Source organism: Hippopotamus amphibius, chromosome 1 (assembly GCF_030028045.1).
Source record: "Hippopotamus amphibius kiboko isolate mHipAmp2 chromosome 1, mHipAmp2.hap2, whole genome shotgun sequence".
Classification (NCBI taxonomy): Eukaryota; Metazoa; Chordata; class Mammalia; order Artiodactyla; family Hippopotamidae; genus Hippopotamus; species Hippopotamus amphibius.
In genome coordinates this window covers 31,079,027-31,096,028 of record NC_080186.1, presented here as the reverse complement: position 1 = coordinate 31,096,028, position 17,002 = coordinate 31,079,027, and the positions used below count along the sequence as shown (strand labels likewise).

The following is a 17,002-nucleotide window of genomic DNA, read 5'->3' as shown; positions in this document are numbered from 1 at the left end:
AGATGGCTTGTACAGTGATAGTTGTGGCTGGACGCACATGTGGCCTAAAGGTAAGTAATCTATTCTGCAGGGTTTGCCCAGAGAGCCTCTTCAATGGTCTGCTGGATATTTGTTAAGTAAATTAGAATGCAAAAACACAATCCCTAAAACTAATATGAAAGAGGCTGCACTTTTTGGAAGATTCAACGCCTCTGTTATTTTTGAACTTTTTGGTTTAACCCGAAATCTCTTAAAAAAATAAAATAAAGCACTGTGCTTTAATTAAATTAAGGATTACTGCAATATGGGAATTTGCCAAATTATATTCAGAGATTCTCCAGAGATGCTCGTGGGATTTGACAAGCAAAATAATGTGAATTTCACTTAAAAATATTTTTCCCTGTTTAAAACCTATAATAAAGAGCATCTGCACTCAAAAATGTTAAATGCCAAATTATAGTACATGGAAGATACCAACTTTAGCTATTGTTACTAGGTAAACTTTTTTTTCCCCTCATTCTGGTAAACTTAAAAAACCCTTTTTAAATGTGGAATTGGGAATGAGGTTTCTCTTGCCATCTCTGTTTTATTGAAGACTATCCTGAACTTGCAAGACAGCTTGTTTAAAAATGTATTGAAATTCAAACTCACTATGAGTGAATTAGTATTTTCTGAATACTATTGTGCAGCCAAAACAAAATCAGATGCTGAAGCTGACATATGATGGCAATTGTCATCTAAACCCTGTAATTGCAAGCTTATATGCCTTAAAGCAGCCTCATTGCTCTTTGTTTGACATTATCAGTAATTGTAAAACTATCAGTAATTGTAAAACAGAACTTATAAAATAAATATATACTTCTGGGACTTCCCTGGTGTTCCAGTGGTTAAGACTGCATGCTTCCCCTGCAGGGGGCATGGGTTCAATCCCTTTTTGGGGAACTAAGATCCCACATGCCTCATGGTGCAGGTCAAAAAAAAAAGTGTCCTTATTTTAAAAAATAAATTTATTTATTTATTGGCTGTGTTGGGTCTTCGTTGCTGCCTGCGGGCTTTCTCTAGCTGCAGTGAGTGGAGGCTACTCTTTGTTGTGGTGCGCAGGCCTCTCATTTCGGTGGCTTCTTTTGTTGTGGAGCACGGGCTCCTGTCTCGCGGGCTTCAGTAGTTGTGGCGCACAGGCTTAGTTGCTCCGTGGCATGTGGGATCTACCTGAACCAGGGATTGAACCCATCTCTCCTGCACTGGCAGGCGGATTCTTAACCACTGTGCCACTAGAATGTCCTTTTATCTGCTTTACATATTGAAGCTTCATGTAAGATTTTATTTTTTTTAAAAAGTCACCTAAAAAAATTAGAAAATGGGATTCAAGTTAAGCAAGTTCTTAACTAGAAACAACACATCAATGCCTGTTTTATCTCTCAAGAAAATAAATGCCTGGGCTAGTCATAATATTTGACAGCTGTGTTTGTCTCTGCAGAGTTCAGCACATCCTGGGGAATCTTGTTATGCAGCTCACTTTGGGTATTCCCTTGGAAATGGTCCACAAAGGCCTCCGAGTGGGGCTGGTATACCTGGCAGGAGTGATTGCAGGTTAGTGCTCTAAGTGTAACGCAGAATCTATCAACACCTCTGAACTCTTAGGAGGTAATAAACAAAGCAGAGGTAATAAACATTTAAATCAAGATTTATCACATTCCTAATATGTGCTAGGGCACTTCATAAGTTTAGAAATAAGTTAACTAGAGATAAGATGTGTCCATTCTCAGGTACGTCACAGTCAGACAGGGTTTTGCACAATTGGAAACTGAGTAGTTTGGTGTTCGGGTGTATATATTGGGTAAAGGACTAAAGCCAGACGGTCCTTCTGTGTCGAGACTAATGATTTTGGGAAATAATGTGATCAAGATTGCATTTAAGAAAGATGACTTCAAGAGAATGTTGAGAATAGCTAAAGGGCCCCAAAGACTGGGTAGGGACTAGCACCCTGGGACTAGCGGCACATGCCAATGATCTCTCAAATTTGATGTACCACAGAGGATTCATCAGAGCATGGGCAGAAAATACTAGAACTCCTATCTATCCATTTATTTATTTATCAGAAACTTTAAAAAATTAAACTTTTTATTTTGAAATAATTACAGATTTACACTGTAAGAAATAAGTACCTAGAAGTCCCATGTACCCTTTAATCAGTTACCCCCAATGGTAACAGCTTGCAAAACTATAGTACAGTATCCTAATCAGGATACCTACACTGATAGAGACAAAGTACAAAATATTTCCAATATCACAAAGATTCCTCACAGTTGTAATTTTTATAGCCATACCCTCTTCTCTCCGAGCCCTTAGGTGTTCCTTTACCCCTGGCAACCACTAATCTGTTCTGCTTCTATCCTTTTCTCAACTCAAGAATGTTATATAAATAGAATAATACGGTATATAGCCATTAAGAATTAGCCTTCTTCCCTCAGCATAAGTCTCTGGAGATTCATGTAGGAAGTTGCATGTATCAATAGTTCATTCATTTTTATAGCTGAGTAGTGTTCCATGGTATGGATGGAATACTACCACAAGTTTAGTCCTTCACTCGTTGGAGGACATCCGTGTTGTTTCTTTCCAATTTTGGGCTATTATAAATAAAGTTGCTATAAACATTTGTGGCCAGGTTTTTGCAAACATAAGTACAGTTTTGTGAACATGATTTTTCATTTCTCTAGGATGAATATCCAAGAGCAAGTTGATTGGGTTGTATGGTTTATATGTTTGTTTTTTTAAGAACCAGCCAAAATGTTTTCCAGAATGGCTGTTTCCTTTTACTTTCCTCCCAGATTTGTATAAGTGATTCAGTTTTCCACATCCTCACCAGCATTTGTTACTATTTTTAATTTTAGCTGTGCTCACATGTGTGTGATCTCATCATGGTCTTAATTTGCATTTTCCTAATGGCTAATGATGTTGAACATCTCTTCATGTGCTTATTTTCCATCTATATCCTCTTTAGTGAAATGTCTGTTCATACCTTTTGCCCACTATCTAAATAGATTTTTTTTTAACTGTTGAATTTTGAGAGTTCTTTATATATTCCAGGTCCTACTCCTTTATCAAATATGTAGTTTACAGATATTCTATCTCAGTCTGTAGCTTGTGTTTTCATCGTCTTAATGGGGTCTTTCAGAGAGCAAGTTTTTAATTTTGATGAAGTCCAATTTGTCAATTTTTCCTTTTAAGAATCGAGCTTTTGGTGCATGTCTAAGAACTCTTTGCTGAGCCCTAGGTCTTGAATATTTTCTCCTGTGTTATCTTCTGAGGTTATGTTTTGCACTTTACATTTAAATATGTGCTCATTTGAGTTGGTTAGTTTTTTTTAAAGAACTTTTATTGAGATACAATTGACATACAATAAACTGCATATATTTAAAGTGTACAACATGATATTCTTTTTCTTATTAGTAATGTATATATGGCAATCCCAATCTCCCAATTCATTCCACCTACACCCCCCTGCCCCGCTTTCACCACTTGGTGTCCATATCTTTGTTCTCTACATCTGGATCTCTATTTCTGCCTTGCAAACTGGTTGATTTGTACCATTTTTCTATATTCCGTATATATGTGTTAATATACGATATTTGTTTTTTTCTGACTCACTTCACTCTGTATTACGGTCTCTAGTTCCATCCATGTCTCTACAAATGTCCCAGTTTCATTCCTTTTTACAGCTCGAGTAATATTCCATTGTATATATGTACCACATCTTTTTTATCCAGTCATCTGCTGATGGACATTTAGGTTGCTTCCATGTCCTGGCTATTGTAAATAGTGCTGCAATGAACATTGGAGTGCATGTGTCTTTTTGAATGATGGTGTTCTCTGGGTATATGCCCAGTAGTGGGATTGCTGGGTCATGAGGTAACTCTATTTTTAGTTTTTCAAGGAACCTCCATACTGTTCTCCATAGTGGCTGCATCAATTTACATTCCCACCAACAGTGCAGGAGAGTTCCCTTTTCTCCACACCCTCTCCAACATTTGTTGTTTCTAGATTTTGTGATGATGGCCATTCTGACCGGTGTGAGGTGATACCTCGTTGTGGCTTTGACTTGCATTTCTCTAATGATTAGTGATGTTGAGCATTTTTTCATGTGTTTGTTGGCCATCTGTATGTCTTCTTTGGAGAAATGTCTATTTAGGTCTTCTGCCCATTTGTGGATTGGGTTATTTGCTTTTTTGGCATTAAGCTGCATGAGCTGCTTATATATTTTGGAGATTAATCCTTTGTCTGTATCTTTGTTGGCAAGTATTTTTTCCCATCCTGAGGGTTGTCTTCTTGTCTTGTTTATGGTTTCTTTCACTGTGCAAAAGCTTTTAAGTTTCATCAGGTCCCATTTGTTTATTCTTGATTTTATTTCCATTATTCTAGGAGGTGGGTCAAAAAGGATCTTGCTTTGATGTATGTCATAGAGTGTTCTGCCTATGTTTTCCTCCAGGAATTTTATAGTGTCTGGCCTTACATTTAGGTATTTAATCCATTTTGAGTTTATTTTTGTGTACGGTGTTAGGAAGTGTTCTAATTTCATTCTTTTACATGTTGCTGTCCAATTTTCCCAGCACCACTTATTAAAGAGGCTGTCTTTTTTTCATTGTATTTTCTTGCCTCCTTTGTCAAAGATAAGCTGCCCATATGTGCTTGGGTTTATCTCTGAGTTCTCTATTCTGTTCCATTGATCTTCCTTTCTATTTTTGTGCCAGTACCATACTGTCTTGATCACTGTGGCCTTATAGTATAATTTGAAGTCAGGAAGCCTAATTCCACCAACTCTGTCTTTCAGGCCAATATCACTGATGAATATAGACACAAAAATCCTCAACAAAATACTAGCTAACAGAATCCAACAGCACATTAAAAAGATCATACACCATGATCAAACGGGGTTTATCCCTGGAATGCAAGGATTCTTCAATATATGCAAATCAATCAATGTGATACACCATATTAACAAACTGAAGGATAAAAACCATATGATCATCTCAATAGATGCAGAAAAAGCTTTTGACAAAATTCAACACCCATTTATGATAAAAACTCTCCAGAAAATGGGCATAGAAGGAAATTACCTCAACATAATAAGAGCCATATATGACAAACCAACAGCCAACATCGTTCTAAATGGTGAAAAACTGAAAGCATTCCCTCTAAGGACAGGAACAAGACAGGGGTGTCCACTCTTACCATTATTATTCAACATAGTTTTGGAAGTTTTAGCCACAGCAATCAGAGAAGAAAATGAAATAAAAGGAATCCAAATTGGAAAAGAAGAAGTAAAATTGTCACTCTTTGCAGATGACATGATATTATACATAGAAAACCCTAAAGACTCTAACAGAAAACTGCTAGCTCTAATCGATGAATTTAGTAAAGTAGCAGGATACAAAATTAATGCACAGAAATCTCTTGCATTCCTATACACTAACAATGAAAGAGCAGAAAGAGAAATTAAGGAAACTCTTCCATTTACCATTGCAACACAAAGAATAAAATACCTAGGAATAAACCTGCCTAAGGAGGTAAAAGACCTGTATGCAGAAAACTATGACAATGATGAAAGAAATCAAAGACGACACAAACAGATGGAAGGACATACCATGTTCTTGGATTGGAAGAATCAATATTGTAAAAATGACTGTCTTACCCAAAGCAATTTACAGATTCAACGCAATCCCTATCAAATTACCAATGGCATTTTTGTGCCCATATTTTGATTGGGTTTGTTTTTTTGATATTGAGGTGCATGAACTGTTTATATATTTTGGAGGTTAGTCCTTTGTTGATTCATTTGCAAATATTTTCTCCCATTCTGAGGGTTGCCTCTTTGTCTTGCTTATAGTTTCTTTGCTGTGCAGAAGCTTTGAAGTTTCATTAGGTCCCACTTATTTATTTTTGTTTTTATTTCCATTACTCTGGGAGGTGGGTCAAAAAAGATCTTGCTGTGATTTATGTCAAAGAGTGTTCTCATGTTTTCCTCTAGGAGTTTTATAGTGTCTGGCCTTACATTTAGGTCTTTAATCTATTTTGAGTTTATTTTTGTGTATGGTATTAGGGAGTGTTCTTATTTCATTCTTTTACATGTAGCTGTCCACTTTTCCTAGCACCACCTATTGAAGAGGCTGTCTTTTCTCCATTGTATATCCTTGCCTCCTTTGTCACAGGTTAGTTGACCATACTTTATCTCTGGGCTTTCTATCCTGTTCCATTGTTCTGTATTTCTGTTTTTGTGCCAGTACAATATTGTCTTGATTACTGCAGCTTTGTAGTATAGTCTGAAGTCAGGAAGTCTGACTAGTTTTTGTATAAAGTGTGAGGTTTAGATTTTCTTTTTGTTTATTTGTCTATGGATATCCAAATACTCTAGAACAATCTGTTGAATATTCCTTCATTGAGTTGCTGTTATACCCTTGTCAAAAATCAGTTGGCTGCAGTTTTGTGGAACAATTTCTGGGTTCTCCTTTTTGTTTTATTGATCAATGTGTCTAACTTTCCACCAATATCACAGTCAGTACCACTGTAGCTATGTAATAAGTCCTGAAATCAGAGAGAGGGATTCCTCTGATTTTTTGCTCATTTTAAAGATTAGTTTATGCATTTTGCTTTTACATAAGGATGGGTGTCTAATTTTCTTTTTTTCTGTGATAACAAAAAGCTTTTCAGTAGTAAGCTACTTAACAGATGTTGCTGAAAAGACAAACACAAAATAGGTCCGTTCAAAGACATAATAGTATATTTCTCTTAAGGAGTGAGAATGTAAATAACTGATTTTTCAAACATACTCATGCTATGAAAAGGGCATTTTGAAAACTGGTCAATGGAAATCATTCCATCATTATGTGATTTTGCTGCTGAAGAAGATGCAATAACTCTTACAAGTTCACAACTTAAAAAGCCAGGAAACAATTTTCTCAGCTGATTTAAAATTTCTCAGTGAAGAGTTTTAGTGCCTTTTAAACTTACTGATTGTAACACTTTCTGATTAGTTTGCAAAAACAAATGACTGACGTTAGGGAAGGTGGGAATTAATAGCCACATCACAACAAAATTTTTGCATAATTGGAATAAGTATAGGCAATGATGCAATTCTTCTATTTGAAACTGGACATCGTTTTTTAATTTTCTATTTTGGTTATGACAGCGATTAATAGAAAACTTCCATGGAAAATAACTGAATTTAGAAGTATATCTTTGCATTTCTATGTCATGATATTTAACCAGGATTTTTAAAAATAATGAAGCTTATTTAGTAATACTGCTCATTGAAAGATTTTTTATAGACTATTTTTTGAGCAGTTTGGGGTTCACAGCAAAATTGAGAGGATGGTACCGAGATTTCCCATTTGTCTCCTGCCCCCACACAAGCATAGCCTCCTTCACTATCAACAGAATGGTACATTTGTTACAACCGATTAACCTACATTGACCATCATAATCACCCAAGGTCCATGAAAACTAGGGTTCACCCTTGGTACTGTGCATTCTATGGTTTTGGACAAATGTATACTGACATATATCCATCATCATAGTATCACACAGAGTAACTTCACTGTGCTAAAAATCCTCTATGATCCACCTATTCATCGCTCCCCATACCCCAACCCCTGGCAACCACTGATCTTTTTACTGTCTCCATCGTTTTCCTTTTCCAGAATGTCATATAGTTGGAATCACATAGTAAGTAGCCTGTTCAGATTGGTTTCACTTGGTAATATACATTTAAGTTTCCTCCATGTCTTTTTATTGCTTGATAAGAATTTTTTGTATCATTAATGAAGTAAAAATAATTTAAAAGTATTGTGTAACCAATATGTCCCATCCTTTAAAATTCTGCTTTTGTGTTTTTAAATACATATACATGTAGTGGTACATATACATGTAATTTATAAGTGAACATACCTACATTGCAGGGGGTAGTTACATTAGTTTTTAGGGCTGCTGCAAACTGCATGGCTTAAAACAGCAGAAGTGCATTGTCTCACAGTTCTGGAGGCTAGAAGTCTGAATCCAGGTATCAAGGGCCATGCTCCCCCTGGAACCTGTGGGGGAGAATTTGTCCTTGCCACTGCCTGACTTCTGGTGGTGGCCATCAATCTTTGGCATCCCCTGCCTTGCAGCTGCAGCTTCAACCTCTGCCTCCATTGTCCCATGGCATTCTCCCTTCACGTGTCCCTGTCTCCTCCTCTTATAAGGACATAGTCATGTTAGTTTAGGGGCCCACCATACTCCAATATGACCTTGTCTTAACCAGTCAGATCTGCAACAATCCTATTTCCAAATAAGGTCACATTCTGAGGTGCTGGGGTTTAGGACTTCAACATATTTTTTTGGGGGGTGGACACAATCTGACTCATGGTGGTGCTCAAAATTTTACCAGTCACAGCTGTGCCTGCTTCTCAGGGCAGCGGGGATGTAGAGCTGTAAGTCATTGTGAGATGTGGTAAAGAGATTGGCCAGGCTTAGTGATGCAGCTCCCCACCCTACTTCCCTCCTACGTTTGAGGATCCTGTTCTTCCACCTCCTCCTTCTATTCCTGCACATACTCGTTTTTCCCGGCTCCAGGATCTATACCTGTTTCCCCCACAGCTTGATTTCAACCTGTGGAATCAGCTCTGCCCCAGTTTCAGAGTGGAGAGAGAGGAGAGAACGTGAATAACCTGTTCACATCCTCTGCCTGTTTTTGCAATAGCTTTTGGCAGGTATCTCTTTGCCATGCCGGGCTCTCCTTCACACTGCTGCCAGTCACCTTCCTCAAACACAGATTAAATCTTATTATATCCTTCCTAAAACATTTACAGTGGCCAATAGAAAGCTGCAATGTCCACGAGTGCTCTGCGTTACCCTCCCTTGTCTGGCCCCATTGCCTTTCATTCTTTTCTTCTTCTTCCTCTTCTTTTTCTTCTTCTTTCTTCCTTCTTCTCCTCTTCCTCCATCTTCTTCTTTTTTAAGGAAGAATAAACCTCTTTATTATGTTTTAGAAAAAGAAATTATATGTGAAGAAGTTAGAGGGAGATGACGTACCACATTCTTTTAAAGTCACTTTTTTTTAAGAACTTTTATTGAGATACAGTTAACATACAATAAACTGCATATAGAGTGTAAAATTTGGTATTTTTTTTCTTATTAGTAATGTATATATGGCAATCCCAATCTCCCAATTCATTCCCTCCCAACGCCCCCCTCCGTGCTTTCCCCACTTGGTGTCCATATCTTTGTTCTCTACATCTGTGTCTCTATTTCTGCCTTGCGAACCAGTTGATTTGTACCATTTTTCTATAGTCCACATATATGTGTTAATATACGATATTTGTTTTTCTCTTTCTGACTCACTTCACTCTGTATGACAGTCTCTAGGTCCATCCATGTCTCTACAAATGTCCCAGTTTCATTCCTTTTTACAGCTCAAGTAATATTCCATTGTATATATGTACCACATCTTTTTTATCCGTTCATCTGTTGATGGACATTTAGGTTGCTTCCATGTCCTGGCTATTGTAAATAGTGCTGCAATGAACATTGGAGTGCATGTGTCTTTTTGAATGATGGTGTTCTCTGGGTATATGCCCAGCAGTGGGATTGCTGGGTCATGAGGTAACTCTATTTTTAGTTTTTCAAGGAACCTCCATACTGTTCTCCACAGTGGCTGCATCAATTTACATTCCCACCAGCAGTGCAAGAGGGTTCCCTTTTCTCCACACCCTGTCCAGCATTTACTGTTTGTCGATTTTCTGATGATGCCCATTCTAACTGGTGTGAGGTGATAGCTCATTATAGTTTTGATTTGCATTTCTCTAATCATTAGTGATGTTGAGCAGCTTTTCATGTGTAAAATCACTTTTGAGGTGTGAGTGACATACAAAATTTTATACATATTTAATGTACACAACTTGATGAGTTTGGAGATAAGTGTACACCTGTGAAACTATCACCACACCTATGCTGTAAACATATCCATCACTCCTGAAAGTTTCTTCCTACTCAGTGTCTTTCTTGCTTTGCTTTTTTTTTTTTTAAATGAGAGAAGCAATAATAGTTTATTTTTACCTTTTGACCACTTTCACCCATTTCTCCCATTGCTTTGCTTTTTTCCTAGATTCCTTCATACGTAACGTAATTCTAGTTTCCCTACCCTTGCTCCTGGCAGAGTGTGGTCATGAATCAGCGGCACTGGTATCAACTGGGATCTTGTTAAAATGCAGAATTTTGGGCCCCACACCAGACCTACTAGCTAGAATCTGCATTTGAACAAATCCACAGGTGATTAGTAAAGATTGAGGAACCCAGCCTCTACTCCTGCCCAGGGTTCCCCAACCTGACTGACCATCAGGTTTACCTGGAGAGCTTGTTACAACTAAAGTCATTCAGATCCCACCCAGATCTACTGAATCAGAATCTCTGAGAACATGGCCCTAGGATCTGTGTTTTTTTTGTTTTTCCATTTTTCTGTTAAGTGAGGTATAATTGACATATAATAACTGCTGAAGTTTTGATGTGTATATAACCATGAAACTATCACTATAGTCAAGGTAATGAACATTACTCCCCCTCAAAGTTTCCTGTAACCTGTTGGAATCATACCTTCCTGCCTCTCCCTGTACTTCCCCCACCTTCCCCTGGCAACCACTGATCATCATAGATTAATTTGTATTTTCTAGAATTTTATATAAATGGAATCATGGAGTATGTACTCTTTTTTTTTTTTTTTTGGGTTATGTCCGTTATTCAGCATGATTATTCTGAGGTTTGTCCATGTTGTTGTGTGTATGAATAGTTGATTCCTTTTTGTTGCTAAGTAGTATTTCATTGTAGGAATATACCACAATTTGTTTATCCACTCTCTTGTTGATGGACATTTGGGTTGTTTCCAGTTTGGGGCTATGACAGATGAAGCTACTATGAACACAGGCGTACAGTCTTTGTGTGGACAAATGTTTTCAGTTTTCTTGGGTAAATACTTAGGAAACGAATGGCTGGATTCTGTCATAGGGTTCTATTTAATTTTTAAGAAACTACCAAACTTTTAAAATAGCTTTTCTGAGATGTAATTCATATACCATGCAGTTCACCCATTTAAAATGTATAATTTAGTGTTTTTTAGTTAATTTACAGAGTTATGCACCCTTTATCACAATCTAAATTTAGAACATTTTTGTCCCCCAAAGAAACCCTGTACCTATTAGCAGTCACTCCCCACTCCTCACCCCAAATCCCTTCCCCAGCCTTAAACAACCACTAATCTACTTTCTGTCTCTTTAGATTTACCCATCTGGACATTTCATCTAAATGGAATCATAAAATGTGATCTTTTTTTGACTTTTTTTTCCACTTAGCTTAATGTTTTCACCCTTCATCCACGTTGTATCATGTATCAGTACTTCATTCCTTTTCATTGCTGGACCATATTTCATTGTGTGGCTATACCACATTTTCTTTATCCATTCACCATTTGGTGGACATTTGAGCTGTTTTCACTTTTTGGCTATTATGAATAATACTGCTACGAACATCTGTGTACAGGTTTTTGTGTGGATATCTTGTGTATATACCTGTGAGTGGAATTATTAGGTCACATGGTAATAAAATGGTACCATTTTACATCCCCATCATAAGTTCCAATTCCTCCATATACTCATCAACACTTGATATGGTCAGTCTTTTAACTTTAACCAATATGTTGGGTATATAAAGGTATCTCACTGGGTTTAAATTTGCATTTCCTAATGACAATGATGGTGAACATCTTTTAATGTGCTCAGTTGCTATCCATATATCTTCTTTGGTAAAGTATCTGTTTAAATCTCTGGCCCAATTAAAAACTGAATTATAGGGACTTCCCTGGTGGTGCAGTTGTTAAGACTCTGCACTCCCAATGCAGGGGGCCTGGGCTTGATCCCTGGTCAGCGAACTAGATCTCACATGCATGCTGCAACTAAGAGTTTGCATGCCACAACTAAGGAAGCCCACGTGCTGCAACTAAGGAGCGAGGTGAGCCACAAATAAGGAGCTTGCCTGCCGCAACTAAGACCCAGTGCAACCAAACAAGAAAAAAATTGAATTACATTCCTTATTATATATTATATAGTATCATTACAAGTTCTTTATCAGCTATATGACTTACAAATATTGCCTTGTAGTCTGTTGCTTGTCTTTTCATTCTCTTAATAGTATCTTCTGAAGAGTCAAATTTTTGAATTTTGATTAAGTATAACTTATCAGTTTTTAAATTTTAGGAACTGTTTTTAGTGTCATATTTAAGAAATTCTGCCTAGCTCAAGGTCACAAAGATTTTCTCTATGTTTTGTTCTAAAAGTTTTATCATCTTAGGCTTTATGTACAGGTATACAATCCATTTTTATACATGGTGCAAGGTATGGATTGAAGTGTCACTTTTTTGCATGTAAATGTCTAACTGTTCTAGCATCATTGGTTGAAAAGACTATCCTTTCTTTACTGAATTCCCTTTGCATCTTGTCAAAATCAGTTGTCCATATATATGTGGGTTTACTTCTGGACTTTCTGTTGTGTTTCCCTCATATATTTTGTATATCTTTACACCAATACCACACTGTCTTGATTACTGTAATTTTCCATTAGGTCTTGAAATTGGGATGTGCTAGTGCTCCAACTTTGCTCTTTTTCAAAGTTGTTTTGGTTATTCTAGGTCCTTTGCATTTCCACGTGAACTTTAGAAACAGCTTGTCAATTTCTACAAAAAAGTCTACTGGGATTTTGATTTGGATTGCAATGAATCTTTAGATCAACTTGAGGAGAACTGACAATTTAACAGTATAGGAGTCTTCCGACCCATGAACAAGGTATAGACTTCTATTTATTTAGGTCTTTCAGAATTCCTTTCAGCATCTCTTTTAGTTTTCAGTGTTTAGGTCTTGCACATTTTTTGGGGTCAGATTTATTTCTACATTTCATATTTTTTTAATAAATTTATTTATTTATTTATTGGCTGCATTGGGTCTTCGTTGCTGCACACGGGCTTTCTCTAGTTGCAGAGAGTGGGGGTTACTCTTCATTGTGGTGCACGGGCTCCTGATTGCGGTGGCTTCTCTTGTTGTGGAGCATGGGCTCTAGTGGCGGCACACAGGCTCAGTAGTTGTGGCTCACAGGCTTAGTTGTTCCGAGGCATGTGGGATCTTCCTGGAGTAAGGCTCAAACCTGTGTCCCCTGCATTGGCAGGTAGATTCTTAACCATGGTGCCACCTACAAAGCCGCTATATTTCATATTTGATGTACTGTAAATGGCACTATTTTTAAAATTTCTGTTTCTGATTTTTCATTGCTATTATGTAGAAATACCGTTGATTTTTTGTATATTGATCTTATATCCTCCAACCTTGATAAATTCACTTACTATTCCTAGTACTCAGTCTAACAGTTTAACTGTTAAACAATAAACTTCTAAAGAGATTTAAATAATAACCAAATCTTGTATATTTGCTCATGTCCTTACCTTTTCTAATGCTCTTCATTTCTTCATGTAGCTCCATATTTCCATCTGATATCTTTCTTCTTCTTTCTGATTTCCTTTAACATTTCTCATAGCATGGGTCTGCTAGTCATCAATTCTTTCAGCCTCTGTATGTCTGAAAAAAAAAATCTTCATTTTGCCTTCATTTTCGGAATATATTTTACTAGGTTTGGAATTCTAGCTTGACAGTATTTTTCTTTCAGTCCTCTAAAATGTTGCTCTACTGTTGTTTTCTCATTGCATTGTTTCCAATGAGAAATCTGTTGTCATCTTTATTTTTGTTCCTCAGTATGAAGCATGTCTTTTTATTCTGGATGCTTTTAAGACTTTCACTGTTTTGAGAATGTGATTTTGTTATGCCTTGGTATACTTTTCTTCTCATTTCTTGTGTTTAAGGTTTGTTGAAGTTCTTGGATCTGTGGTTTATAGTTTTCATAAAACTTTTGAAAAATTTTGGCCATAATTTCTTCAAGTATTTTTTTCTGTATCTGCCTTCATTCCTCTTTTCTGGGGTCTCCAATTATGTATTTATTATTATACATAAGTGTGCTTGAGATTGGCCTATAGCTCATTAATACCACACGCATTTAAAAAAATATTCTCTATATGTTTTATTTTGGATAGTTTTATTGCCATGTCTTCATGTTCACTAATCTTTTCTTCTGCAATGTCTAATTGCCAATTAACTGAAAAAGTTTATGTTTTCATCTTAGACATTGTAGTTTTCATCTTTAGAAGTTTGATTTGAGCCTGTTTCATTTCTTATATAGTGTTATTTAACTTTTGAACATATAGAATATAGTTGTAATAATTATTCATTGCCCTTTCTTGCTAAATCTTACGCCTGTGTCAGTTTTGGTAGTTTTGTTTTTGGTTTTTTTTTTAATTGAAGTATAGTTGATTTACAATGTTGTGTTATTTTCAGGTATACAGCAAAGTGATTCAGATATATATATATATATATGTATTTTTTTTTCCAGATTCTTTTCCCTTATAGGTTATTATTAGATATTGAGTATATTTCCCTGTGCTATACAGTAGGTCCTTGTTGGTTATCTATTTTATATATAATAGTGTGTATATGTTAATCCTAAACTCCTAATTTGTCCCTTCTCCCCCCTCTTTCCCTTTTGGTAACCATAAGTTTGTTTTCTATGCCTGTGTGTCTATTTTCTATTGAAAATAAGTTCATTTGTATCATATTTTTAAAGATTCCACATATAAGTGATGTAATATTATATTTGTCTTTCTCTGTCTAGCTTACTTCACTTAGTATGATAATCTCTATGTCCATCCATGTTGCTGCAAATGGCATTGTTTCATTCTTTTCTATGGCTGAGTACTATTTCATTGTGTATATATACCACTTTTTCTTTTTTCTTTTACCACATCTACTTCATTCACCTGTTGATGGACATTTAGGTTGCTTCCATGTCTTGACTATTGTAACTAGTGCTGCAATGAACATTGCGGTGCATGTATCTTTTCTAGTTATAGTTTTGTCCAGATATTTGCCTAGGAGTGGAATTGCTGGATCATATCTGGTAACTCTATTTTTAGTTTTGGTAGGTTTTTTTGTTTGTTTTTGTTTTTTGTTTTCTGGCTGTGTCTCACAGCTTGTGGGATCTTAGTTTGCTCACCAGGGATTGAACCCAGACCCTCAGCAGTGAGAGCTCAGAGTTCTAACCAATGGACTGCCAGGGAATTCCCAGTTTTGGTACGTTTTAATTGATTTTTTTCTCTTCATCAAGGGTCATATTTTCCTGCTTCTTTGCCTGTCTGACAATTTTTGTTTGGATGCTAGACATTTTATCTTTGGATGGTGGATATTGTATTCGTATAAATATTTCTCAGATTTGTTCTGTAACTCAGTTACCTGGAAGCAGTCTGAATTCTAGCTGCCTAACTCTATATGGACCTAGACTTTAGACTCTATCTCATCAAATTAAAGTTTACTGTGATCTGCCTAGTTTCCCCCTTCATGTACTACAGCCTGAAATCTCTCTCAAAGCAGCAAACTGGGCAATTAATCAACTCATCTTATTTACTTCTTGTTTCTCAGGATTCACGGTCCTTTGTTATCTGATATCCAGTATCTTGAAGACCATTGTTTCAAGTATTTTGTCCACTGCTTTGAGCTGTTTCAAAGGAAAAATCTTATCCTTGTTACTTCATTGTGGCCAGAAGTGGACATCTGTACTCTAAATTTCTCATGATTAAGACAAAACCACCCCAGCCCTAGCTTGTAGGTTAACATTTGAAAACCTCTGCTTTAACCCTAATGGACTACTTCTCACTGATCTTCAGTCATCCATATAACTTTGTTTCTATGTCTTTGCTTTTCCACATCCCTAAGCCTTTCCTTCCTCCTTGTTTTCCCTGTCCAAATATTCAGAGTTTAATAAAAAGTCTTCAGAGTTTAATAAAAATGCTGTCTCCCTCCTCTCAGAGTAGCAGGGCTTCCAATTCTCTGCTGAGAAAGTCATTCTTCCCTAAGTGCTTCCATAGCAAATTTACTACATTAAAAAGATCATAGTAGTTATCTTCTCCATTTTATAATTGTTTGCTCACCCATTTGTAAGATTCCTAAGGTCAGATACTTTGTCTGTTTTGCATAAAGCAAATTTTGTATTGTATCCTAAGAAATAAAGGAGGGCCTTGAAGGCAAGAGAATAAGTAAAAGAGCTAAGCAGTACAGAGAGAACACCTCAGAGTTTGCATTAGGTGGTTCCAAAGCCTTGTTTTGGTTCAGGCAATCTAAGATTGAGTTAGCAAATAGGTTTCATCTTGCTTGGTGAGTTTGACTGAATAGTATGTTAAGAAGGATTCTGAGACCACATCTTGACTCCATGAGAAAGCTAGCCTTTAGATAATAAAATGTTGGAACGTCTCAGGTATCTTGATAGTTTTGGCTGAACATGCAGGATATTTTGAAACAACAGCTAACAAGTATATAATACATGTCATGGAGTGTTCTAAGCACGATGCACATATAAATTCATCTACTTCTCCTGACAACCCATTGAGGTAAGTTCTACTAATACCCCCAGTTTGTAGTCAGGGAAACTAAGGCACAGAGATGTTAAGAAACTTGCTCAAACACAGTAATTCTGGCTCCAGAGTCTGTGTTTTTGTCACTGTTATACTGTCTTCATATTGGACATTTAATGTTTCATAAAAATTGAGGGAGTCTACATAGCTATACTTTTCTAGTACGGAAAGGACAAAGTGAATTTATTGTTTATTAATATAATGGTCCAAGCTTTCCCAAATTTTATGTTAAGATTAGAAAGGTTTACCCTTCATAATTCTTATAGTCATGTCTGATTCTCTGTGTTTTATTTCTTTAGGGTCCCTTGCCAGCTCCATATTTGACCCACTCAGATTCCTTGTGGGTGCTTCAGGAGGAGTGTACGCTCTGATGGGAGGCTATTTTATGAATGTTCTAGTGGTAAGAACTTTGGGAATGGAATCTATGGACCTTAAAATTTTTTTTAA

At 36.5% G+C, this 17,002-nt stretch overlaps 1 protein-coding gene across 9 annotated transcripts in view; it reads left to right on the top strand.

The window, feature by feature from the left end:
• The window catches only part of RHBDL2 (rhomboid like 2), a 52,403-nt gene that overhangs the window by 28,391 nt on the left and 7,010 nt on the right, over positions 1-17,002 (top strand). For 8 of the 9 annotated variants that reach the window (XR_009048797.1, XM_057705985.1, XM_057705967.1 and 5 more), the window contains 2 exons: positions 1,457-1,569; positions 16,855-16,955. Coding sequence is in view for 8 of the 9 variants with exons in the window: in XM_057705985.1 (XP_057561968.1) it covers positions 1,457-1,569; positions 16,855-16,955 (214 nt within the window). In the remaining variant the exon portion in view is untranslated. The remainder of the gene's footprint in view (positions 1-1,456; positions 1,570-16,854; positions 16,956-17,002) is intronic. The other variant, XM_057706012.1, reaches the window with a different exon arrangement.